The sequence below is a fragment of the Phocoena phocoena genome, chromosome 8 (genome assembly GCF_963924675.1).
Source record: "Phocoena phocoena chromosome 8, mPhoPho1.1, whole genome shotgun sequence".
In the NCBI taxonomy this organism is placed as follows: Eukaryota; Metazoa; Chordata; class Mammalia; order Artiodactyla; family Phocoenidae; genus Phocoena; species Phocoena phocoena.
In genome coordinates, this window is record NC_089226.1 from 15,238,300 (window position 1) to 15,265,092 (window position 26,793).

At 49.9% G+C, this 26,793-nt stretch overlaps 1 protein-coding gene across 1 annotated transcript in view; it reads left to right on the forward strand.

Annotated features, from left to right (window-relative positions):
- DSCAML1 (DS cell adhesion molecule like 1) overlaps positions 1 to 26,793 on the forward strand; it is a 341,918-nt gene that overhangs the window by 13,701 nt on the left and 301,424 nt on the right. The window contains exons 2-3 of the mRNA XM_065881447.1: positions 1,967 to 2,284; positions 6,881 to 7,027. Coding sequence (XP_065737519.1) covers positions 1,967 to 2,284; positions 6,881 to 7,027 — 465 coding nt within the window. The remainder of the gene's footprint in view (positions 1 to 1,966; positions 2,285 to 6,880; positions 7,028 to 26,793) is intronic.

The window sequence follows — 26,793 nt, forward strand, 5'->3', positions numbered from 1 at the left end:
AAAAAAGTCATACGAGTAAAGTGCTTACAACGGTGCCTGGCATGTAGAAGATGCTTAATGAATAATTGTTGACTGAATGTCAATCAAGAAGCCTTTCAGAAGGTGAGCGGGCTCCTGGGAACCTGGGGAGTGTGGATCCGAAGAGAAACTTCCTAAGCCTCAGTTTGCTTACTTGCAGAATGGCATGATTTCATGACCTTGGGGAATACTCTGGTCCCTGTGAGTTGGGCAGGCTTCCAAGGGACCCACTGGGGTCCCCTCTTCCACAGAGCAGACTTCTCCACTGCCAGCACCGACACTGTCACCGGGGAGGCAGCGTGAGGACGTGGATGGGAAAGCTGTGGTGCCCACCGTGGCCCGGCTCCGCCTCCGCCTCCACCCCCTGCAGCCGCTATGGGTGCACAGTGCCGGGTAGGGAGGGCAAATGCATCTGTAGCTAAGAGGATGCCCCTGTCACCCCAGCAAGGAGCCCATGGATGTGTTTTCCAGCACTGCTGCTAATGGCTTCATCACAGCTTTTTATGAGATGATGTGAATTGCTCTGACCAATGAGGCTTAATGGCCTTCCTCAATGAGCTGCCCGGTACATTCTCCCGGGAGGCTCGGCTCAGAGTTAAGCCGAGAATATTAATATGGTCGGATGCAGGCCCTTCCCCTCCCCATAAAGTTGTGGAAATTGAGGTCAAGTTGGGTCCCCTGCAGCGTTCTTTAAACAAGCGGCAGAGTGGTTTGTTTGCTCCTTGATCTTCCTGGTGGAGAGGGAGTGGCTTCCAGCTGGAGACCTGGGACCAGGCCCCCTCTTCCTCTGGGTTTGCTTCCACTTGTTCAGAGGTGACCCTTCTTAAGGGGGCAGGCTCCTTGGTAGGGAGGGAAGGCCCTGATTCCACTATTCAGGGCTGCCTCCCACGAGGGCAGGCAAGACTGAGGCCCTGGGCTGGGATGAGAGTTGCAGACAGCTGTCCTCCTTGTCAGGCGGCCTTGATGTCGTCAGGTAGCTGCGGTCGTGAGCAGGTTCGCCTGTGTGACTGAGTGTTGCAATGGCAACATGTCAGAGATGCACGGGGTCTTTGCAGCCTCTTGTATCCTCCCTCCATTTTACAAGTGAAGGAGCAGAGGGTCAGAGAGGGGAAGGGAATTCCATGGTTGGTCAGTGTCAGGGATGGTTTTAGGCTTGCGGGGGTGGGTATCTCTAGTCCCTAGGCTTGGATTGGTCTACCCACGGTGTCGCCAGTCCGCAACCCATCCTCTGGGGCAACACATTTTCCAGATCGACCTCCAGAGGGGGAGAAGGCTCTGCAGTCTTTTCTCGTCCAGGCCAGCATCCCCGCTTCGTGTAGCCCTTCCTCATAGAGCACGGTCTCTGACCTTTTACCTTTCGGCGGTGGTGTGACAGAAAGTGTGCTAAGATCCTCTTTAGAGCAGTGTGTTCAGATTTCAATCCTGTAGCTTATTAGCTGTGTCATCTCAGGCGAATCACATAACTTGCTCAGCCTCCAAAAGGGAACAATAAAAAAGAGGCAGTACTGTCTCCTCTCAGTGTTGTACAGATGAACCAAGGGACCGGGTGTGAACCTCCCTGAGTATAATAGGTGCTCAATAAATACCCATTATCTAAGCAATTTCAGTGTCTCTCCTAAAGTGTTGATGGGTGGCTGGGGTGCGGGGACGTGGATTATGGCTTGGGACCCTTCGCCATAGCAGAGGTGGCCGCCTCTCTCCGTGGACTTGGCTTGGCATGGAGGACGAGACGTTTCAACTTTTGCCATCCCTATGCTAGGCTGGAAGCTTATGCAGGGTGGGAACTGTCTCTTCCTCACCGTTGCCAGTGCCTGGTGTACAGTCAGTGCTCAGTAGTGCTGTTGAATGACTGGTGCTTGAACGTTTTATGAATGAACGTGGGTGTTGCAGCCTCCCGGGCCTACGAGGGTATCATTAGGCGCTAACCAGCCTCTCCCCTCCCCTGCAGCCCGCCCTGAAGATGTCGGCACCAGCCTCTACTTTGTAAATGACTCCTTGCAGCAGGTGACCTTCTCCAGCTCCGTGGGGGTGGTGGTGCCCTGCCCGGCCGCGGGCTCCCCCAGTGCGGCCCTTCGATGGTACCTGGCCACGGGGGACGACATCTACGACGTGCCGCACATCCGGCACGTCCACGCCAACGGGACGCTGCAGCTCTACCCCTTCTCCCCCTCCGCCTTCAATAGCTTTATCCACGACAATGACTACTTCTGCACCGCGGAGAATGCTGCCGGCAAGATCCGGAGTCCCGACATCCGCGTCAAAGCAGGTAAAGGACCAGACACGGGCTCCCCTGCAGGGCGGGAATGGGGAGCCGGCAGCGCCCGTCGTTTTGAGGATGTGTGTGTAGCATGGAAGAAGGCAAGGCGGCCCATCGTGGAAAATCATGCTGTTCTTTGGAATCTTAGCTCTGCCACTTCCTGTGTGTCCTTAGGTGGAGAACGCACCTTTCTGAGCCTCAGTTTCCTCATCTGCAAAGCTGATGCCAGCAACCACCTTGTTCATCACTACGTGTGATGGTCCAAGGAGATAGGGCCCATTTATATGAAGTAATGTGCTCATTTTAGTACTTGGTTCATGGAAAAATTCAGTGAGTTTCTTTAAAAAAAAACAAAACCGTTTATTGAAAGAGAGTATATAAAAGAACTGCAAATGTTGTGAGTATATAGCTCGATGAATTTGCACAAAGTTTAATATCCAGGTGAAGGTATCAGCACCTCAGAAGCGCCTTCATGCTTTTTACAGTCACTCCACCCTAGGGGAAACCACAGTCCTGACTTCTAACAAGATACATGTTTGCCTGTTTCTGTACTTTATCTAAATGGAGTCCTACAGCACATATGCCCTTGAATCTTTTGCTCAGCGTTGTTTGTGGGGTTTAGCCCTACTGCTGTGTGAAGTTATATGTCATTCATTCGCCTTGCTGTATAGTCTCGTTTGGCTGTACTGCACTTTATTTATCCATTCCACTGTTGATAGACATTTGAATATAAGGTATCTCATGAGAATAGGCATTTAGGTAAAATTCATGATGGAAAACTCTTAGCAGAGAAGCATTGTGGTCTTGGGAAGAGGTGATGGAAGCAAGGAAGTGAGGGCTTCTCAGCTGTTCTCTTTACAGAAACTAGAAAGTCTCATTTCTCTGGGTTAGGTCTGGAGGTGAGTGCATGGCTTAGATGAGCTACTCTTAGCTAGGTTGTCATGATATGCTGGTGAGTCCCAATCTGTTATAAAGTGCCTCGAATAGTAAGAAAGCATGGAAGTTTGGGGAATGATTTCCTTAGAAGAGCTTTTTGAGTGGGAGGGGATAGGTAATGTTCTAGCCAGCTCACTGCGATGGCTCCAAGGCTTGGGCGTGCCATCTTTCCTGGCGATTGTGTCGCGCGGGGGAGAGTTGGCTCCGGGGGGAGTCTCCCCAACCTGCATGCCTAGCGATGGATCCTGCGATATCTCTGACTTCCTGTCCTGGCAAGGAGTCAGGCCCTCAAGGAAAGTTGTGTTGTGCTTTGGAATCTTAGCTTTGCCACTTACCAGAGGACACACGTTTCTGAGCCTCAGTTTCCTCATCTGCAAAGCTGATGCCAGCACCCACCTTGTTCATCACTACGTGTGATGGTCCAAGGAGATAGGGCCCATTTATATGAAGTAATGTGCTCATTTTAGTACTTGGTTCATGGAAAAATTCAGTGAGTTTCTTTAAAAAAAAACAAAACCGTTTATTGAAAGAGAGTATATAAAAGAACTGCAAATGTTGTGAGTATATAGCTCGATGAATTTGCACAAAGTTTAATATCCAGGTGAAGGTATCAGCACCTCAGAAGCGCCTTCATGCTTTTTACAGTCACTCCACCCTAGGGGAAACCACAGTCCTGACTTCTAACAAGATACATGTTTGCCTGTTTCTGTACTTTATCTAAATGGAGTCCTACAGCACATATGCCCTTGAATCTTTTGCTCAGCGTTGTTTGTGGGGTTTAGCCCTACTGCTGTGTGAAGTTATATGTCATTCATTCGCCTTGCTGTATAGTCTCGTTTGGCTGTACTGCACTTTATTTATCCATTCCACTGTTGATAGACATTTGAATATAAGGTATCTCATGAGAATAGGCATTTAGGTAAAATTCATGATGGAAAACTCTTAGCAGAGAAGCATTGTGGTCTTGGGAAGAGGTGATGGAAGCAAGGAAGTGAGGGCTTCTCAGCTGTTCTCTTTACAGAAACTAGAAAGTCTCATTTCTCTGGGTTAGGTCTGGAGGTGAGTGCATGGCTTAGATGAGCTACTCTTAGCTAGGTTGTCATGATATGCTGGTGAGTCCCAATCTGTTATAAAGTGCCTCGAATAGTAAGAAAGCATGGAAGTTTGGGGAATGATTTCCTTAGAAGAGCTTTTTGAGTGGGAGGGGATAGGTAATGTTCTAGCCAGCTCACTGCGATGGCTCCAAGGCTTGGGCGTGCCATCTTTCCTGGCGATTGTGTTGCGCGGGGGAGAGTTGGCTCCGGGGGGAGTCTCCCCAACCTGCATGCCTAGCGATGGATCCTGCGATATCTCTGACTTCCTGTCCTGGCAAGGAGTCAGGCCCTCAAGGAAAGTTGTGTTGTGCTTTGGAATCTTAGCTTTGCCACTTACCAGAGGATACACGTTTCTGAGCCTCAGTTTCCTCATCTGCAAAGCAGATGCCAGCACCTACTTCGTTCATCACTCCGTGTGACAGTTCAGCGAGATAGCGCTCTGTTGAATTAAGATCCTTCCGCCTCAGGAGAGCCTCTCACACGTAAAAAGTTCCGAGCAGCTGGGAATGGGTGTGTGTAGGGGTGATGTGGGGTGGGAGTTCTTAATTAAAGAGCTGGTCTTCATCCACTGGTTTGGTTGGGGGAGGGGGGTGTGGGAGTGTGAGCTCTGAGGACCCACTTAGATATCTCCTCTGGGGCTCCCCGTGGATCCTCTTTTCAGGAACAGCACTGACCCCCTAACACGACACCAGGTGCTGGACTGGGAGCCCTGAGGCCGGGATATGGAGCCCAGTTCTGGCCTCCACAGCCTGGAGGATTGAGCTAAGGGCAAGCCATGTTCTGTTTCCTAATACCTGCCTGTTATTGGGTTAGGATATAGTTTTCACAATAATCCTGTCTGGTGTGTCTTACAAGGGAGGGAACTAAGTCAAATAAAGGTTAAGTCACTTGCCCGAAGGGCACCTGTAGCCAGTTAATGACAGAGGCGTGGCTGTAATGACCAGCTGCATTGCTGTAGTGCTTTCCACGTGCCAGGCCTTCTCCATGCTGCTGTTATTTCCTTTTACGCGTGAGGAAACCGAGGCTCCAGAAGGTTCACGAGCTCTTAGCCAGCGTTACACTGCTGCTCGGAGGAGGACACAGGGCCTGCTTGTTTGATGCTTCTAACCATAGGTCTCTGCAGGCTCTCGAGGACTGTCTCCGCGGTGTGCACCCAAACCCCAGCCCTTCCCACCCTCCCCCCTGCTTCCCTCCCCTTAGCCTCCTCTCTGCTCTCCCCGCATCTGCAGGCAGTGCGGTGTCCAGCCCACGAAAGGGTGGACCACGGCCCCACAGAGCTGGGAGTGCCTCCTTCCATGCCTCCGTCCTCCACCTCAACTGTGTCTCTTCCCATCACAGCCACAACACAGGGAGGGAAAGAATAAAGACCTGGGGAGGGACGGGCAGGACTGGCCTGATGGGAAACACAGCCAATTAAGAAGCTTTTGATGAAGGCAGAGGGACTGCAGGTGCACAGCCGGAGGGGCTGCAGGGCCCTGAGCATTGCCCTGGCAACCATGGCAGGGAGAGCAGGAGGGCACACAGCCCAGGTGCCTGCAGAGGGACAAGGTCGGGAAGCAGCGGGGCTCTGGCTGCACCGGCTCTGCTTGGCAGAGAAGAGGTGGAAAGACAGAGAGCACCCCGGGGAAAGGCCAAGCGGAGGAGGACCAGAGAGAGGCAGAAGCAGGCCCCTCGGCCCTACCCCTAAGGTTGGTCCAGCCCACCCATGGGACCTGATACGTAGAGCACCTGCAGGTGACAGCACCCCAGAAACCAGCCCTGGGACCGACCGAGGCAGGAGACCTCCACTGCACACTGTGGGTGAAAGGATCTGCTGAAGCTTGGGGCAAGACTGGCGGTCAGGCTGTAGGCGGTGTCAGGAGGTGGGAGAAACCAGCAAGCATGCTTTGTTTTGTAGAATCTTGGAAATCGCCCGTGGCTCTGGGGTTCGGTGTTTTCAGAGATCATCACTGTGTCGAGTATTCTCTCCCATTGTTCTTATAAACCACTGAGCCCTGCAGAAAGTTCTGTATGTCAACTACATTTTCCCAGGCTGCCTTTCACCTTGAAGTGGCACAAAAATCTGTTTTTAGATCACGTGTCACAGTTTTACTTTTGGCAAATGATGGTCATTTTGCCCCAAACTCTTACCACCCTGGGCCCAGGAATCATGTAGGAAATCAAGCGTGGTTTAATTAGAGGGATTCCGGCGCTTTCGCTTAGAAACCACACATGCCCTCGTTGAATACAATCCCACTGCAGGGCATAGGTGCCGCCCTCCAGGCCCTTACAATCTAATGCAGTTTGTTAAAACTCACCAAAATTGGAAAGGCTAGAAGTTGGATTTACGGTCCTGTAGAGGGAGGCTGGGTATTTCTGCGGGAGAGTGGGTGTCTGGTGGAGTGGGAAGGAGGTTGCTGGAGAAGGCAGGAATAAGACCCTGGCAGGAACTTCCGGGCGGGGCAAGTGGGCGGTGGGAGAAGAGGTGAAGGAAGTGCGGCCTGGGGTGCTGAGAGGTGGCCATCTCAGGCCCCCACACCGTGTCCTAGTCAAGCCTGTGACACCCTCTTCTTTCCGCCCCGCAACCTGTCTGCAGTTTTCAGGGAACCCTACACCGTTCGGGTGGAGGATCAAAGGTCGATGCGTGGAAGCGTGGCCGTCTTCAAGTGCCTCATCCCCTCTTCAGTGCAGGAATACGTTAGCGTTGTGTCCTGGGAGAAAGACACAGTCGCCATCATCCCAGGTAAGAGACGACCGCGGGGCCTCATAGGCCCGGATGCTGGGGGGTAGGGGGCGGAAAATCAGAGGTACTGAGTTGGTGGTTGAGCTCACCCAGCTCTTGAGGTTGGTCCTGGCAAGTGGTTTTTTATTGTTCTGGTGTTGCTTTGGCAAAAAAGTGTCTTTGGTCTCGGCTTGGTGCGTCTCCGTGTGGGTGGTGAAAACCCACGTGGCAGCGGCCTCTGCGGCGTGTGTGAAGGTCCCATCAGACACAGGGTGGTCGGGCTGCCCCGAAGGAGTGGGATCACTGTCTTTCCTGGCCACCAGCTATTTGATTGCCCTTGGCCTTAGAGATGGGAGGCAAGGCTGGAAGGACCTTATCTGTGAAAGACTGTGGGGAGAGGAGCGATAAGAGGCCGGTGTGTGGTCCGTGTTCCTGGGATTCTCGGAGGACCAGACTTGAGTGAGCATACGCGTGGGACTTTGATTTCATGAGCTGCCTAGACGCTCCGTCAGAATTCTAGCCGGCCTCACACTAGAGGTGCCAGGTGTTGCAAAAAGAGGTTAATACCATGTTGTAGGGTCACCTTGTTAGAGCTGCCGTGACTGCAGGCACTTCAATGCTGGTTCCTATGCAGTGTTGTCCCTTCGACAGGAAAACAGGTCTGGAAATCTCAAGAGAGGACCTCAGATCCTCAAAATACCTCCAGGCCTCCAGTTATAAAACTGTGGGGTTTTCCCATCACTCCAGCGTTTCTCCCTGCATCCCTGCCCATTGCAGCAGCCCTGACACTTTTTCTTCCTTTCTCCATCAAGGACCTTGGTTTTCCTTTCTGTAAAATGGAGGCACTTGACCAGATGCTCCCTGAGTGCCTCCCAGCATTGATGGCCCATTGCTGGGCATACGAAATGGTTCTAGTTGCTCAAGGTCTTCAGGTTAGTTGGAGAAGACAGACTTCTATGCATGAAACCTATAAAGCTGGGATTCTTAATCCTGCTACACAATTGAACCCCTGGGGAGCTCTTTGAAAAACACCAGTGCTTGGGCCCAACCCCAAATCAGCATCTTTAGCAGTAGTACCTGGGCACTAGCTGTTTTAAATCTCCTTGAGTGGTTCCAAGGTAGAGCTATAGGAGACAAACTAATGCTTCAGCACCTTGACAGCCAACGTGGCAGGATACTCTTTTTGAAACATTGATTTGTGTTTTGCTCTTGGAACTTTTTCCTTCTCTCAGTCCCTAGCCAATGGCCAGGCCATTATATCTCCTGGTCTCAGAGCTTGTAGTTGGACAGGAATCAGAAGCTACTTGAAGACACCTGCTCTTCCTGCCTTTTGTGAGCAAACAGGAAAGGTTAGGTTGGGTGTTCTGCCCGGGTAGGAGAGCCTCTGAGGGCAGTGCACAGACAGACCATTGGATGCCAGAGGCAGGGTGGTGCTGTAGGCAGCTCAGGGGGTATGGCGGGAGGAAGAGGTCGGACCTCAGAGGGGTGGCTGTGTGCGGCTCCCTGGGGTCTGGGACTGAGGCCTGGGTTCTTGTGTCCAAATGAGGCGTGAGGTGCACAGCCCAAGACCCAGAGTGATCATGCAGGCAGGGACAACGGGCTGGTGAGGACCAGAGAGACCCTGGACCTTGGCACGTTCCTGGGGAATGCACCAACAATGATGGGGACTGAACGTCCTGTCTCTCCAACAGAGTCACATGGAAGGTGATGTAAAGAACATAAAGACATGTGATATTTCTTATACGCCTGAGTTTATGGACCAAGAGTTATACTCATTAAGAAAATAATAATAAATTTTTGAGTGTTTCCTCTATGCCAGGCGCTGGGCTAAGAAACTTTCATATGTGACCTCATTTTATCCTCACAAAAAAGTCCATAAGTGTATTTTTTTCCCCTTCCACTTTACTGAAGAGGAAACTGAGGCTCAAAAAAGTAAAGGGACTTCTGGGTCACACATGTTATCACACAGAGGGCAGGACTGGACCCAGGTCTGTTCTTTCTGCCTATGTCCTGAACTCCCGCGCAGGACCACCTCCCAGGACCTGCACAAATGTATCCTATGAAGTGTCACTCTGAGTACAAGGGAGGCTGTGTGCTCCAGGCAAGGAGAGCCTTGGCCTCAGGAAAGCGAAAAAGTCAGTGCTGGTTTGTAGGGAAGAACTAAGTCAAGTGTAGTGATTATGAGCCCGGAATCTAGGATCAGACTGCCTGGGCTTGAAACTCACTCCTCTGGGCAAGTCTTTTACCTCCTTGGTGCCTCAGTTTCCCCAGTGATAATAAAATAGGGGTAATGATTGGCCTACTTCATTGGGTTCAAGTAAAAATGAAACGAGGACTTCCCTGGTGGCGCAGTGGTTGAGAGTCCGCCTGCCGATGCAGGGGACACGGGTTCGTGCCCTGGGCCGGGAAGATCCCGCATGCCGCGGAGCGGCTGGGCCCGTGAGCCATGGCCGCTGAGCCTGCGCGTCCGGAGCCTGTGCTCCGCAACGGGAGAGGCCCCAACATGTTTCAAACACTGCCTGCCACACACTGAGGATGGGCTGGAGCTATGATGATGATTCTTGCGGGGATAAGAGCGTTCTCCTCTCTGTATTGCCGATTCCTGTTTAGGTGTATGTATTTCTGCGTAACAGAGTCTGTGTCCCCCACTAGACTGAGTTTCCCAAGGGTGGCACCTTTAGGGCACACATCCCTAGGCTCCTGACGCACCGCCTTGCACCCCCAGGACAAATGCTCACCAAGTGTTCAGTGGGTGCATGATGGATGATCAGGGGAGTTCTGAAAGAATATGGGAGGCATTGGGATAAGGCTGGGTGCAGTGGGTGTGGGGTAGTTAGACGCTCAGCTCAGACAGGAGAGGCGAAGATTAACCTGGCTCCCGTGTGGAGGCAGTGAGCTTCCGCCAGACTCACTGTAGTTGGTGCTTGTAGTTGGTGCTTCTGGGCTGTCTTTGATGTCAAGCCTGGGCTGGTGGCTCCGAAGGACATAATTATCAGGGAAGTGGGCTGGCCGCTAGTCTGCAGGGCTCTGTTACACGTTGCCTGTAGAACCTCCTCCTTTCCTTTAGCCTTGGAGAATTTTCCTCCCCTGCCCAGCCCTCCAGCCCCAACCAAAATCATTCTAGATCCCTCTACATCTACGTTTTAGATCCAGGGATGGACTTTCTAGAGCACGTGAATCCAACGAACACCCTCCCGGAGGAATTCATGAGAACCAGAGGGAGTGGAGTTTTGCATCCTCCAGGCTCTAAAGATGAAGGGCCAGAACTTGGGTCTACCTGCTCCAGGCTTTAATGTTGGAAGATGCAAATCGTTTATTGATTCTTTTCATAAAAATAGGATTCTCTGCTCTCCATACCACACTGCCCCGTGTGTGTGTGTGCGTGTGTGTTTTGGCTGGGATGTTGGATGGCAGCTTCTCACGGTGGGGGCAGATTTAATGCTGAGGCCACCTTGAGGTTCAGGAAGCACTTAGGAGCCTGAGTAACTTCCCTCTGACTCCTCAGGGGCAGCTTCTGGAGTGGGGAGAACAGTGTTGACTTTGATCTCTGGGCTGGCTGGGCTCAGATCCTCCGTCAACCACAGGGCCAGCGGGAGCAGGTGCGAGAGAGCAGGAGGACGAACGGAGGCTGACGTGGGCCAATCAGGGCCCGGGAGACACCTCTTTGGGGAGGGTGGGTGCCCTGGGAGGAGGGGTGCAACGGGGTGGCTGCAGGCCCCTGTGAATGGTCTGCCTCTCCGAGGGGTGTGGAAGGACTTAGAGGTTTGGGGCCTAAGCAAGCTCCATGAGTTGGGTATTGGCTCACGGGTTGGCCTTCCCAGCTGTCCACACTGGGAGGGCAGGCTGAAGCCTCCGCTGAAACTCTGAGCTGCTTTTGGGCTGTGCTTTTCGCAGGGTAGGTAGAGGCTGGACAGACAGCCCAAAGTGCTACCTTTCTCAGAGCCACCTACTGCCTGCCCCCCAAGCTGATCAACTTCCTCCCATCAGGCTATTCAGAGATGTGTGTGTAAAAGCACAGAGCCTCTCACCTATGAGCTGACAGACTCCTACCCCTTACTTCTCTCCCGGGAGACCTGGTCTGGAGGTAAACTGGCTCTCCAGAGCGAGTGGGATGGGGGGTAATAGGGCAAAGGGCTGTGCATAGACATAAATTAAAATTAAGGCCTCCAGTGAAGCCGGGATGTGGTTTAATTTCCCATCTGCATGATCACCATTACAATGATGTTATTGGATATAAAGATAAATCCGGCTCTGTTCCTAATAGCTTTTAATTTCCACCAGACCTGATTATATTGATGCAGGCTCCTTGTGGGAATTTCCCAGCATGCTCTTCCCCAGCATCCTGACTGGCTGTCTGGGCCCCAGTGGGGAGTTTTGGACACTGCTCAGATGTGGGCCAGATGTATCTGCCGGTGCTGTGGAAGGCAAGCCTGGAGCAGCTCCCTTGTCTAAGTGGATGGGGCTCTGGACTGCTGGGTTGTCATCCTGCCTTGGCCAGGTTGGGAGTGCACTCGGGACACTCTGTGTTGGGGAGGGGGGAAGCAGGAGCAAGGAGAAACTGGCCAGAGGGGTCTTTTCAGAAAAGTGGGCAGTGCTCCCGGACCATAGGTGGGAAGGCAGTGAGCCCGCCACCCATCACCCACGTCGCGCTAATTGTCCCCAGGGTTCCAAATTGTTCATGGGTCTTTGTACCTCTTTGCATTTGGTCTTGCGTCTCCTCTGCCTGGTCTGCACTGATCCCCTTTTCCTTATTGATACTGTACTCCTCTTTTGTCCTTTAAACTTGGTTCACGTGTGTGCCCCTCCACGAAGTTTTACATAAGCCTGCAGCAGATCTATCGGTCCTCTGGTTCCATTCCTGGAGCACTTCCTTCACTGTGTCTCACGTTAGAGGCTGTTGTTTCTGTCTGTCTGCTGCAGGAGGGTGTACAACTCCATCTTTTGCATCTCTTTATCCCCAGGGCCCTCATAGCACCTGTTATAATAATAATAACAAGATTAATAATAATATTTATCATGTACTAAGACCTCTTTTGTGTTAGGCATTCTACATATATTATCTCTAATCCTCACAATAACCCTTTAAGATAGTTTTTTGTTTGTTTGTTTTTCCAGTTTTTATAAATGAAGACAGGGAGGCCCAGGGAAGTTAAGCAAATTAGCCAAGACCACACAGCTAATCGGTGGCTTGGGTTTGAGCTGGGGTCCTCCAGCTTGCACTATTCCCCGCTGCCTCTCCAGAGCAGGCTCCTTATTCGGAACGGACTATTCCAGCATCAGCATCGGAGGAGGGCGTGTCCCTGTCTCCTGCACTTGCCTGGGGACAGAAACATGTCACCAGCCCTTGCCCTGGCCTCCTCTGTGTGCCGTGACCAGAGGCTTTGGCTTTTCTGAAGGTCAACAGCTCTCCAGCTGAAAGATCAGTGGGCAGTCATTCTAACAAGGAGGTTTTCTTGGGCACTGGCTCCGTCTTGGGCCCAGTGGGAGACACAAAGGTGGTCTGATCTGGGAATTTAGGATTCCATTCATGTTGTCAGCTCTGACGGGCAAGGATGATAATTCCAGCACAGTAAGCAATCAGATAGGATCTTGGTTTGCTTTGGAACGCAGGGTCAACGTATTAATTGCATTTTGCTCCAGCTGCTATTAAAGCTACTTTGATCCCATGAGTCTCCACCAACTTGGACAGGGGATGGCACAGATGAGAGAGAGCCCAGGTGGTGCTCGGAAACCAGTTGGACACATGTAGGCTACAGATGAATGGAGTCACTGATTGTCGGAGCTAGAAGGGCCTTGGAGGTCACGTGGTCCAGCCTCTTCATTTACTGATAAAGAAACTCAGGCCCAGACCAATGCCCTCTTGTGCCCCTTCTTCCTTCTCTCCTGCTCATCCTCAGGGCACAGTATCTGAACTACTCGTGGCGTGTTTTTTTTTTTTTTTTTTTTTTACTACTGGACATCTTTCCTTCTTTGTTTAAAACCTTCCCATCTTTTAAAGTCTGGTTCAAATACCCCCTTTTCTCCCCCCATGATGTCTTTCCCAATTTCTGCTAAAAATGGATTTAAAAATCACCCAGATTAACCTCCTTCCAGGGGATCCTTTTCTGAGCTCCCTCCAAAATTTATCAGTTCCTTGCTGAAGACACTAATCATATTTTGTCCTGTAATATCGTAAAATCTGTGTTATTCCCACTATGAGAATGTCTAATCATCAAGAGCAGGAACTGTATTTCATTCAGACCCCTTTCCCCTCCAGTGCTCAGAAAAGATGATTAATGATGGTGATGAAATGACAGTCTCTTTTCCCCCTGCTGGACTGCCCTGTGGCAGGCAGGAAGGAAGACTGCCTAAGGTCACGTGGAAGATTGGTGGCATTGCAAGATCTAGACTTGGTGGTCCTTGGTCTCCATTACACCGAGCTGCTTCAGAGCTACCTTGACAGAGACCACTTCTGTGGGGTCCTCCTGTGACACTTTGTAGTTTAGATGCAAAATTGGGGATCTCAGCTCTTGACTCCTTAGGGGCATGGAGAAAATGGGCTGGGATGGTCAGTGTGCTAATATGAAATAAATGATGTGCTCAAGGCAATTTAACAAATAGGTGCTAGGCAGAGTCTCATGCCTTGCAGAGGAATTAAACTTGACTATGACCTGTTTCTTCCCTTCAGCAGCTCCTATCTAGGGGTTATAGTATCTTCCCAAGAAGAGATACCCAGGAGGCTGGGATTCTTTCTGATGATGGCAGCCCAGCAAGGCTCAGGAAGGGGAGGGGGGCCTTGGAGCAGAAATAGCACGTTGGGTGAGGTAACAGCACGGGGAAAGGCAAGCAGGAAAGGGGAGGATGGAGTGACCTGGCTGGAGGATAAGTAGAAGTGGTGAGAGAGAAGTCTGGAAAGGATGCCAGGACATTTAATTCATAAAGGTTCTGTCTAGTTCTAGAAAAAAAAAAAAAGAGGCAACCTCGTTGGCTCCTCACAGGAACCCCCATTCCCTCCCGCATTTTACAGATGAGAAAACCGACGACACAGTGAGGTTCAAGGGCTTGCGCATTTAGAAGAAAAGTCAAAAAAGCAGATAAATACGTAATAAGACATACATGTATTCAGGGCCCTGTGACAGGCACCTGGAAGTCATCCCATTGAATTCTTCTCAACCCTGTGAGGGAGGCGTGCTACCCCCATCCTTAGGTGTAAAGAAGTGAGATTCAGGGGGCTTCCCTGGTGGCGCAGTGGTTGAGAGTCCGCCTGCCGATGCAGGGGACGCGGGTTTGTGCCCTGGTCCGGGAGGATCCCACATCCCACATGCCGCGGAGCGGCTGGGCCCGTGAACCGTGGCCGCTGAGCCTGCGCGTCTGGAGCCTGTGCTCCGCAACGGGAGAGGCCACAACAGTGAGAGGCCGCAAAAAAAAAAAAAAAAGAAGTGAGATTCAGGGAGGCCAAGCAATTTGCTCCAGGGCACACAGCTTCTCAGTGGCAGAGCCTGTGCTTGGACACAGAGCTTCTGTCCCTAAAACCCAAGCTGTTTCTTTGTAAAGTACTTTAGTGACTCCGGCATGAGGGCTGTCCCAGGTACTCATGACAATTACTATTTCTCTCATCAAGGCAGTTGTAGAGAGGAAAAGGCAGCTGGCCCTTAACGTTGCTGGTAGTATTTGCTTATTGTTTGATTTGACGGGGAAGGGAGCCTCATCTTGAGGGCAGAGAGAAAAATCCCACCTTCTAATGCCTTAACACGTGCTTTGCAGGTTAGAGATTACAAGGAAGTGTTCAGAAGCAGCAAAGGAATTCTCTCCTAAGTCAGATGGCCTCAATTGAAAAGATAATCATAGTGATAATAATGGTAAGAAAATAAGTGATCAGTTATTGAGCTCTTATGTGGTAAGTGCTTTTCACAAGTCCTTTCATTTCATCTTCATAAGTGCGCTACGTACTAGGTGGTCTTATTATCTCCATTTTGCAGAAGAGGAGCCTGAGGCAGAGAAGCTGGTCACCTGCCCAAGGCCATGTGGTGTGGCAGGATCTGAGCCCAGGGCGGTTTGATTTCAGCTCTTAGAGGTGACCTGGGCCACCTCGCAGCTGTGCCCTGATGCCTGTGTCATCTTTCACTTATATAGTGCTCTCCGGTTTATAAAGCAGGTTCACAGGCAGCATCTTACTGAACCCTTCCAACCCCATCTGAGGGTGACACATTCTTAACTTCACTTAACAGGCAGGGAAACCAAGGCTTGGGGGAGCTGAAGGGCCCTCCCAAGTTTACACAGCCAGGGAGGTGGGTACCAGATCTCCGGTTTGATGCTTGCATCCAGGAGCTCTTGAGGCCTCACCTGGAGCACGTACCCACAGCTCCTCAGCACCCCTGCCAGTCTCCCGGTGGGCGGGCTGCTCTGCATTCGCTTGCCAGTTGGTTGGTTCCAGAGCTATCAGCCGCGGCTCCTCAGTCAAGCAGAAATGTCTGTGTTCACAGGTGCCTCTGGAGGCGTATGTATGTGTCATGTTTTGCTTTTCCGTTTAGTTCATGGCAGGTGATGCATTTCCAGAGCACCCACTGGGTGAATTTCAGGAGATTTAAGACAATTGCAGGCGAACACTCTGTCCTGGGATCTCACCGTGGCAGTGGACACAGAACAAGCGGCATTGTTTCGTAAAGTTGGCACCTCTGTAAGTTACTCTGATATCAGAGCAGAATTCTTTATAGAAGGTTATCCTACACATAAATCATCATTAGACTACCTCATTTTTGTTTAATGCCTACCTAACTGTGCTGTAGTCTAAAAATGTGTGTTTAGCGAAGTCAAGGGTTGCAGGGAAATTATAGGGTTTTCAAAAACCCATTTGCTTTGCTGGTGCTCACATCAGAATCAATCTTGCCTTTCGTTCTCAATCTCGTTACAAACATGCAGTATTGCTCGCCGGATTCTGGCATTGAACGTAGGGTAGCATTTATTCAGAAGAAGCCAACGGTGCTTACAGAGTGGTAGAGCTATGTATAGATGGCACTTCCTGCCAAGCCTATGATTTTGAACTCTGTTGCGTATCAGTGAGGCTTCGCCGCAAAAGCTGGAACCATGTGGGACCCGGCAGAGCAGAGGCCAGAGCTGGATGGCGGTCGTGTTGGGAGGGGAGCTGGTGTTCATCATGCCCCGAGCCTCACTGTGCCAGCACATAGTAGGTGCTCAGACAATGATTGTTGAGTACCTGGAGGAATGTTTAACCAGGAAGGGGACTGACCCTTGGATTAGGTTGTAAATGAGATGGACTTAAATGAAGGGAAGGATGTGGTTCTGGGGCTGCTAGAATAAAGTCTTCATTTGCTCCTGTGATGCCCCACATCAGCAGCACCTACCTGCAGCCCCTTTTCGGTGGAGGGAAGCTGTGTAGCAAAGCTGAAAGGGTGTGGACTCTGGCCTCAGAGATACTTGGGCTGAAATCCTGTCTTCCTCCTTCCTTGCCATGTGACCTTGGTTAAGTCCTTTAACCTCTCTGAGCTTTAGTTTCCTCACATGAGAGGAATAGAAATGATGTACTTTTTCTCTACAGGGAAAATGTTTTTTATGCATTGTTTATATTTTTCTATATAGATCTACTTTCTACATATAGATCCTTTCTCTGTCTGTAGGTTTTCAATTTTTCCTAGTTCTGAGCAGACACATGATTAACTGCCCAGGATTAGTCGTCTTCTTCTTGAGACCTGGAAGGTCTCTCTGTGAGGAGTGAGATTCCAGGGGTGGGCATCCAGGAGTGAGCATCCAGGGTGAGCATCTAGGGGTGAACATCATGGAGTGAGTGTATAGGAGTGAGCATCTAGGTGTGAGTATATAGGGGGTGAGCATCCAGGAATAAATATACAGGGGGATGGGCTTGGCTCTTATTACCCTGGAGGTCACTTGGCCTTCAGGGCGAAGGGCACAGGTTAGGAAAGCTAGGAGACAGCTCTCATACTGGGTCAGAGGCAGGGTAAGTCCTTCGTGTTACCCTGCATGGCTGAAGCCCATTCCCTAACATTATAATCTTGGTTTTTGTAGTCTACCTGTCATCTTGCTGTGTGCAGAGTTCTCAGGAGTTTCGGCATGTGTCTTTCGGGGCTGCCGAGCCTGCCTTTTGCAGTGGAATGCAAAGCCAGTTGGAACCAGGAACAGCCCTCTGTCTTCCAGTACAGAGGGCAGTGGGGCTCAGAGGCTTCCTGGAAACTGGGAGTGTTTTCCTCTCACACATGGAGACCCCCCCGCCCCGCTCCATTTCAAGGTCAGAGCATATCTTTAGGGACCTGGAATCTGCCAGAATCTGGACCGTCAGCTGGCAAGCAGACGACAGAGCGGGAGACAGAAGCCTATGACAGTGAGTGGCATTGGGCAGCCAGGCATCGGGTGACCTTTGTCCTCTGTGTGGTGGTCCGGTGGGCTCTTGGACTGCCCTTCAGAATGGGACACAGAAAAGGAAAGGGCTTGTATCTGGAATATTCCAGAGCCTGCTGTTCCTGACATAGGCTGAGGCAAGCAGTTGTGTGAAGCCCGATGGGTTGCAGGAAGAGACACAAACTCCATGAGGCTGTTCCTGGCAATGCCATGTCTTAGGTTGGCTTCATCCCCCGAATCTCTCTAGATGGCTGTGTTGGCATAAGCAACAGTCAGTTGGTTGAATTTTCAGTTCATTATTTAATCTAGCAAATGTTTTTTGAGCACTTCCTGCGTGCAGGATGCTGTGTTATTAGACAGTGATTCCCAAGGGTCTTTGCTTGAGGATCTCAAGGGATTTGGAGAAGTTCCTCTTCCCGCACACCAAAGAAACTCATTTTAATTATAATACATATGTGCGTATGTATATGAATAACATGCATGGTGTAACTTGTACATACTGAAGACACAAACATGTATACTCACCCTCACCCTTCTTTGCCTGTGGAGAGGGGTGAGAGATTCACCTAGGATCTAGACCCTCAGAAACACCCCGGAGTGGAGACCGGGGCAGACACTTTGGCCCTCTGTCCATGGGAAACAGCATAGCCACGGGAGCACCTAGGTCAGAAGTGTGTCTGGGTGAGTGTTCAGGTCTGGGCCTTTTCTCCTGAGCAAAGAGGACAACTTCTCGTTCCCTCTTCGTCTTCTGGGTCGGAATGTGGGTGGCCCACGTGTTCTGAATTTCATGGACAGTTTTGGATGGATCACTATTTAGTGAGGCCAATTCGGTTCAAAAAGGGTAAACAGAAGCATGGAGGATGTGGGGAATGATCTGCTTATCTTCAGGGCACTTGCTGTCTGACAGGTAGGATGAACTTGGGACACGGGTGATCCCAACATGAGGCAGCGTGTGATGAGGAAACACACAGCCTCTCGGGGCTCAGAGGCAGGAGCCCCGTCTTCTGTGATGAGCGCAGACACCGTGTAAGGTGGCATTTCCCATGGGTCCTGGAGGATGGTTGTTTTGGCAGGCGGGGCTCCTGCAGGGGAGACCGTTCTAGACCTGTCAGCTCACAACTTTAGAACCACCTGGGGAGCTTTTTAAAAAAAAACCCCAATGACCAGACCCCACCCCAAACAATTAAGTAAGGATCCCTGGGGTTAGACCCGGGCATCTGTATTTGTGAAAGCCCCCTGGGTGCATCTGGTGAGCAACTGGGTTGCAGAACCCTGTTCTGCTTACAGGAGGCCACGGGGATGAAATCTGGGAGCACTGAGAACAAAGGCTGTGCTCTTCGGGGAGAAAAGCCAGGTATGGCTGCAGCTTGGGATCCATCTAAGGGTGGGGTGTGGTTTAAGCTGCATTGAGCACGTGTAATTGAAGGGCAGTGGGGAGCCACTGAAGATTCTGAGTAAGGAGTGTTCTGGAAGGACTTTTGGGAGTTGGTCTTCAGTGATTAAGGATGTTCCCAGAAACATGGCGATCATCCCCGCTCAGCCTCCTGGAACCCAAGTCAACCCTTGGATTTCCTAAGAATGATCCCTGGGCCTCCTTCAGGCCGGTGGGCTGCAGGCAACCTCTGTCCTGCACCCCACACTCCCTCTTTCTCTCCTGTCTGCTCTCCAGGGGGCTGTCCCATAAGTCAGGGCACTGGCAAGGTGAACGCAGGATTGCCAGGGAGGCCTGTGAGGAGAAAGGCCCCGCAGCATCACGCAGTTTAAGCAGTACGGAGATCTAAGGCAAGCTCGACAGTCTCTTTATAATATTAGTGAGTAGATCTGTATTGTGCTTTCAGAGTTTACAGGACACTTTGACTCCTGTAACAATTCTGTGTGAAACAGTTATCCCCATTTACAGATGGGCAAACAGAGGCTCAGAGAGGTTCAGTGACCTTACTCTGCTGCCTCTCTAATTTCCCTTCGGAACAGAAGTAGGGAGCACTGCGGGCCAGCATTTATTCAGCCACTGGACTGACACTGTGCCAGGCACTGCCACAGCTGTGACCTCATGTTTTAAAGACAGAATACCTTTTCTGTTTCCTCACGGTCTGTGGCCCATGAAGAATGGGAAAATACTTGGCTCCACCAGCAGTTAGATGACTAGACAAATAAAACCACGAGACCACTATTCCAGGTCTGTTTCAGGAGTGTACCTCATCAAGGCCCTTTTGTGTTGTTTGATCTCATTTCATTCTTGTGACAGGTGGTGTCAGCCCTTCTTTCAAATGAGGAAACTGAGGCTCAGAGAAGTACCTTTCTCTGGCCAGGTAGCAGAGTCAGAGTGGCAGGGGAAGCCACGCTGTGCAGAGGGCATTGACGCTGCACTGACTTGTATGGAATTGGGGGAGGGGGAGGTAATAATAAAACACATAGTACCTGCCTTGCCACTATGGAGAACAGTATGAAGGTTCCTTAAAAAACTAAAAATAAAGATACCGTATGATCCAGCAATCCCACTCCTGTGCATGTATGCAGACAAAAGTCTAATTCAAAAAGGTAAATGCACCCCAATGATCATAGCAGCACTGGCCAAAACATGGAAACAACCCAAATGCCCGTCAAGTGAGGACTGGTTTAAGATGAATGTGTGTGTATTACACACACACACACACACACACACACACACACGCAAAATGGAATTACTCAGCCATAAAAAAAGAATGAAATAATGCCATTTGCAGCAACATGGATGGACCTAGAGATTATCATATTAAATGGAGTAAGTCCAACAGAGAGAGACAAATATGATATCATTTTTATGTGGAATCTAAAAAATAATACAAATGAATCTATAAACAAAACAGAAATAGACTCACAGACATAGAAAATGAACTTAAGGTTACTGAAGGGAGGATAAATTGGGCGTATGGGATTAACAGACACAAACTGCTAAACGTCAAATAGATAAGCAACAAGGCTTATCTGTATAACAGATATATATCTGTATAACATTACAGATGTATCTGTATAACATACAGATGTTCCCTATGTATACAGATGTATAACATAGGGAACAATATTCGGCATCTTGTAATAACCTATAATGGAAAAGAATCTGAAAATATTTATATATAGATGATATAGAACTGAATCACTTTTCTGTACACCTGAAACTAATACAATATTGTAAATCAACTATAGTTCAATTAAAAAAAAACCACATAGCATCTGCCACGTGCCAGACACTATTCAAATTGCGTTATACAAGCCAACTTGTTTAGTCCTCCCAATATCATGATAAGGTAGGTAGAATTATCATTCCATCCGCATTTTAAAGATGAAGGAAATGAGGAACATAGAGGTGAGGTAAGTCACCTAAGGCCATGCAGCTAGTAACAAGTAGAGTGGGGACTCCATTCCAAGCCATCAGGCACCAGAGCCCACGCTTCATCTCTTGACCATGCCATCTGGGTCTCCTGGTTTCCTGTTCTGGGCTGTTCCACTGGACTGGGTTAGGAGGAGGAAGGGAGAACAGAAAAGGCAGGCTTCAATCTGGGGCCTGGGTATGCAGATCTGAGGCGGCCTCATCTGGAGGGGGCGTGTCCAGGTGTGAAACCCCACTCTGGAGGCTGGGTGTCCAGGTGTGACCCCTTTGGGCATCATTCTGGTCTCTGCCTCTTCCCTCTCTCCTTTGGATCATTTGTCTAATAGTCACCAGCTCCCCCAGAGCCTGGTAAGGATCAGGCTAGAAAGGTGGAGAAGGGGCCTGGGGTTTCCTGTTCCAGCTGACTCACAAAATGGTTTTATGCCCTTTCTCTGGATGTCAGTTTCCTCATATGTAAGTGAAAGGGCTGAAACGGATGATCCATAGACCCCTTCAGTTTAACAAATCCTCCCGGGCTCCACGTGCCCTCCATCATGCTGGACACTGGGGACACGGTGACAGGTCTGTGTCCTGCTGGGGAGACACACATGTTAAGAAAAGAGCTCCAGCAGGTATAATCCTTAAAGAAACTCTTGCACAGGTGCAAGACAGGAATTGTCATGGCAGCAGTGTTTGTGATAGCAAAAGAACAGAAACCAATATGGATAAATTAAATCTGTTACATTCCTACAATGAAATACTATACTGCAGAGGAAATGCATGAACCAGAGCTTTACAAATCAACCTGGACATGTCACTGAAACATGTTGAATGGAAAAAGCACATTGCTGAAGGATGCGTACATTACGGTACCATTTGCATGAAGTTTGAAAACATGCAGAACAGTATCCTGTGTTGTTTCTGGGTACATACATATGTAGCAAAAGTATCAAAACATGCAAGAGAATGATAAACACCATATTTATGGAAGTGCTTACGTCTGAGGAAGGAGACAGTGGGCTCATGGAGGGCAATATAACTGTCTTCAGAATGTCTTATTTTTTTTTAATGTTTCTTCTAAAACAGATCTAAAACAGAAGAAAATACAGTCAAAGTAAACATGGATATTTTCATATTATTTTTTTCCTTTTTCTATAGGCATGCTATATTTCATTAGAAAAGTACCCATATCCATACCATATGCAAAATGTCAGGAGAGGGGTGAGGTCGCGGGCTAGGTCCCTCTGTGACATTCTAGGGCTGGGGGACTGAGAGCGGAGAGAGGAGGTTGGAGGTGAAAGTAAGATTTGGGGGCTGATTGTCGGGGGGCTGGGCGTCTGTGGTCGTGGGGCCGGGGAGGGGCGAGTACACAGCGTGCATCTCAGCTATGCCCTAGTTTCTGCTGCCTCTGCCAGGGCCACCTTGGGCAGGCTTGGTGCTCGGCAGCTATTAAATAACAACGGTGAAAATAGTGTAAATATAAGAGGAGGAGAGGTGTATCTGCCTCGGGATCCCACTGTCATCTGTTTCCCAGTTTAATGAGAGTCTGAAGACCCAGCGTGAGGCCACTAAAAATTAAGAGTACGGGGAGTACTCATAGGGCTACGAGGCCCCTTTGCTCTGTGATTTCCGAAGCTGGGAACCAAGGAGCATCCTGGCAGCCATCCACCTGTCCTTCTGCCCTGAGGGGCAGTCAGTCAGTGTCAGAGGCCAGCTGGATAGGGACAGGTGACTGGGGGGTGGGGGGAGATGCCCAGATAATTACCTCCTTTGAGAAGTTTACTCCCAATTCCAGCTCAAATTACAAGAGGAGGCTGGGAGCCCAGGTCAGAGCCAACAGGGAAACCTGAGAGAGAAAAGTGATCTCCCGGTGCTCCTGCGGCCTGGAGAGCACAGGGTGTGCTGGGCGGAGGGCGGGCGGGCAAGGATCATCACATGCTGCCTTCTAGAACACCTAGTTCTATTCCAATTTGCCCTGAAACCCTGATTTCCCCTGTCCTGCTCTTCCTCTGTTTCCCCAACCCTCTTACATACCCAAGTTCCCAGGTGGTACACGAAGATGGTAGAATTGGTTTTTCAGGGCTGGAGGGGGCCTTGAAAGACGTGGAACCCCATCCCCTGCTCATTATATAGATGCCCTTTGTGACCTTGACTGGGCCTAAGACCCAGGCCTCTAGAAGCATCCCGCTGTAGGATGAGGGTGGCTGTCATCCTCAACAGGGTGGATTTGGGTTGAGACTCTCCAAGGTATGGAAGGATTGCCAGCGTTTTCAAAGAACACACTAGCGTGTGTATCAGGGTGTGTGCGCAGGCCAGAGTCTGTAGCGTGTTTATCATAAGCAGGCAGATGACAGCCGTGTTCCTGAAAAGTGAGGTCTCAAATCTCATCTGAAAACGGATGAGCGCTCTTTTTAGGGTGAGCGCTCTGTTAGGTGATGAGTGCATCACCTTGAGGTGATGTTGGCAAGCATGGGAAGAGTTGGGCAGGCTTTGCTGATACAAAGAGACACCGGGACAGCCTTTTTGGGAAGCAGTTTGGTAGTAGGTAGCTGAAGCCGTAAATGTCCATGTCCTTTGGGCTCTATCCTTAAAAAGTGACCAAAGATGGCAGTAAAGATTTCTGTTAGCTGCAATGTTATTTACAACAGTGGAAACAAAATCCTACATATCCAGTAATAGGAGAATGATGAAATAATTTATGATACCATAATAGAAATGAAATAGTCTAACACATTTTCAGTTACTTGAAAAAAGATCATAATATGATGTTAAGCGGAAACTACATCATATACGTATGGTAGGATCCCAATTGGCTAAAAAATACACACACACATTCACACATATATCATAGATGGCTATCCTGACCTACTTCAGAGTTATTAGTGATTGCTATGGTTCTTTCTGGGTGGTGAGATCAGGAGTGATTTCTGGCTTTTCTTTTATAGTTTTCTACATTTTGTGAGTATGTTTTGAGGAGATTGAATATGAAGGGGTTTTGAAAAGCCATATTTAAGTGTAGGTACCTTGCAAAGTAGCTGCTGCTCTTCCTAATTTAGGAAGTTCCTCCTTTATGAAGTTCCTTCTTATGTTGGGCTAAAATCTGCTTTCCTGAAATTCATCCCTTAGGTCTTCACCCAATCCCCTGCCCCCCCCCAAACTTCCACAGAATTACATAGTTTCCTTGTTTCTCCGTGGCACCCTCTGAAACTGAGGACAGCCACCGTCCTCTCCTGCACCCCCCGCCCCTCCCAGTGTCCCATCCTCCTGTCTCACACAACCTGTTTCTGCAGCAGGCCCTTGTATGATCTCATCTCATCCTGGGTGCCACCTCTGGTCATACTCCAGTTTCTCAATGTCTTTCTCAAAACCCAGGTTTAGAGTGGATGCCCCGCACCACAGATGGTAGGAACAGAGGGTTCCATGACACCCTCGCCCCCTCCTTGGTTGGAACATGCTGTTTCCACCAGTGCAGCCTGGGATCTGCTTTCTCATCATCCACCTCGTGGAGCTGGCTGCTTCTGAGCTTCCTGGCTCTCAGTAGTCCTGGGCCCTTTACCTAAATCTCTCAACTTCCTCATTTCTAACATAAGAATATTATTCTATAACCCAGATATCCTATAGAATAGGATGGTCCCTGCCTCCTAAAAGCTATAAAAGTTGCCTCTAATTTTAATTCCACATCCTCGGGAAAGTCCCATGTCCTTCCCAAGATGTCTGCAAGTTTCGGGAAGGTTTATGGTCTCATAGCTCTCCCTGACTCCTGCTTCCCAACTCTTCCGAATCCTTGTTCTTCGCTCTGTGTTTCAGGGATGCTTTATCTCTGTCCTGCTGCTGACCAAATGTGGCCTCAGCCTCCTTCCTGATTTTCACAGAAGTCCCACCCTCACATAGGCCCGCATGTATTTTGCAGACCTTCTGTGAGCTTTTGGGTGGCCGGGTGACAGGGACCACAGAAAGTCATCCCCAAGGGTCCATTGGGTGGCTGCCAGTCCCATCTCTGAGAGGAGCCCAGAACCACTTTTCCCTTTTCAACTTCCCAAATTAACCTTCTAACAGGGAGGATTCAGAGGGTCACTGGGATCTTTCACACAATTTCAGGGAGTGTGTTGACGTTGACATATGTTAATACCTTTAATAGTGAGAAAACCTGTGAGGGCTTGCTTCCTTCTCCTTCCCTCCTCTGATGCTTCACCAAAGAGCAGGGCACTCCTGCCCCCAGGACAAAGGGCCTTTCCCGAAGGGCGTAACAGAGACTCCAGACACACCAGCGGCTGTGGTTTCTGTGAGACGGGTACTGGTGTGACATCTCACCTTTATGATGGGTGGGCGAAGGTCTGCGGCCAGGTGCTCCTTTGTTTTGATAGTTTCAGCCCCAACACTTGGAGTCCCCCTACCCCACCCTGGGTGGGGAGAAGTTTATAATCTGATTTTGTGACTCAATGAAAAGGAAATGTCAGAATTTCTTAAGAAGGTTAAAACACAAAACCAAGAACTCTTTAACGTGGCCCATGTTGCATTTCTGACTTGACTCTGCAGTTTGCTTATAGTCAAGAGGCGACTTTGTCTGGTTGGCATTCCTGAGCAAGTGGGAGTCCTCCAAAGGTGTGAAGCTCTGATGTAGGGGAGAGAGAGCAAGCCGGAGGAAGCAGGAGACTGACTGGGACTGGGTCTCAGCTGGGTCTCACCTTGGGCAATTACTTACCTCTGGGAACTTCCTCATCTACACAATGGGGATGCTGATGGGAGTTATTACTTTACTAGTGTTATTTCATCGGCTATACCTGCCTCAACCAGGAGCCCAGGCCAGCTGCTAATATTTCCCTGGGGGATCTGCCTCCTTTTAGGGCAGTCCTTCCTTAAATCTCTTTTCTGTCATAAATTAGCATCACATAATCTACATTCCCTCTCCCTGGTCTTATGAGTGTTGTATTTTTCCTTACTAGCCCTGGACAAATCATTTGGGGCTCCGTAGAGAAAGAGGAATTAAACTCAAGTGCTGTCTAGTGACTTACAATAGAAGCCACTGGAAGGCTTTGGAGGCATTGTTTCCTTGGACTGACAGATCTCGGAGACTGGAGCCCTAGGGCAGTGCTTCCCAACTGTTTTCACTTCTCAACATGAGTAGAAAAAGAGACGATTGATATGGCATATTGGGGCAAAAGGAGGAGGTTGTCTACAATGGAGGTGACTGGTTCCCATGGATGGTGGTGGGGATCTGCCTGCCCCAGGTCCCACGCCGACTCATCTAGGGCTGAGGGAGCTCTTCACATGGGTCACCCACCTGTGGAGTCGGGAGGAGACCGTGGGGAACGTAGTGGGTAGGAAGGAAGGTACCTGTAGGTAGAGGAGGGGCGTCAGTTTGGAACCTGTGATTTTCCATGGGCAAGGAAGTGCCATGACAGGGTGGAGTGGCCCAGGTAGCTTCCCTGCCACCCCTTCTCTTCTTCTTCCCCCTCCATCTCCACGTGACTCCTCCCAAATGGACTTTAATTATAAAGTCACTGTTTCAAGAATAGCTAAAAGGAGGTGAGCCGGTGAGCTGTCACTGTCAGCCTTCAAATCCTTGTTTCTTCTGCCGGTAGCGGAGAAGGATCCATCATGGCCCGTGGTCCTTCCTTCACCTACTTTCTAGGAAGGTGTGTGTATGTTGATCCATCCACCCCCCTCCACCCATCCACCCCCGCTATACCCTCTGGATCTGGGCCGTGGCCCTCAATATAGTCATAGCTCAGGTGACAGTCAGGGGAAGCTTCCCTTCTCAAGGAGAACTTTCGACATGAAGGTGGGGAAGATCAAGGAGCAATGGCTGTTGAGGGGAAAGGGTGATGGAGACAGAGTGACGGCAGTGAGTTGAATTAATTCCCTGGTGTCAGATTTAATGAAGGGCTGCCTTCTGTGCTGCCTCAGAAAGGCACATCATGGAGTGATCGGTGCTGGATGCACGCACAGCTCCAATTAAGAGTTTCTGCATCTCGCAGGGCCGGGGTGCCTTTGAATCTCTAGACTTGGGGGCTTCTCGGCCCCCTCCCCCTTCCAGGCTCGCAGAGCCCTCATCCAAAAATCAGGGATCTTTGCTTCTCTTAAAGGGAAA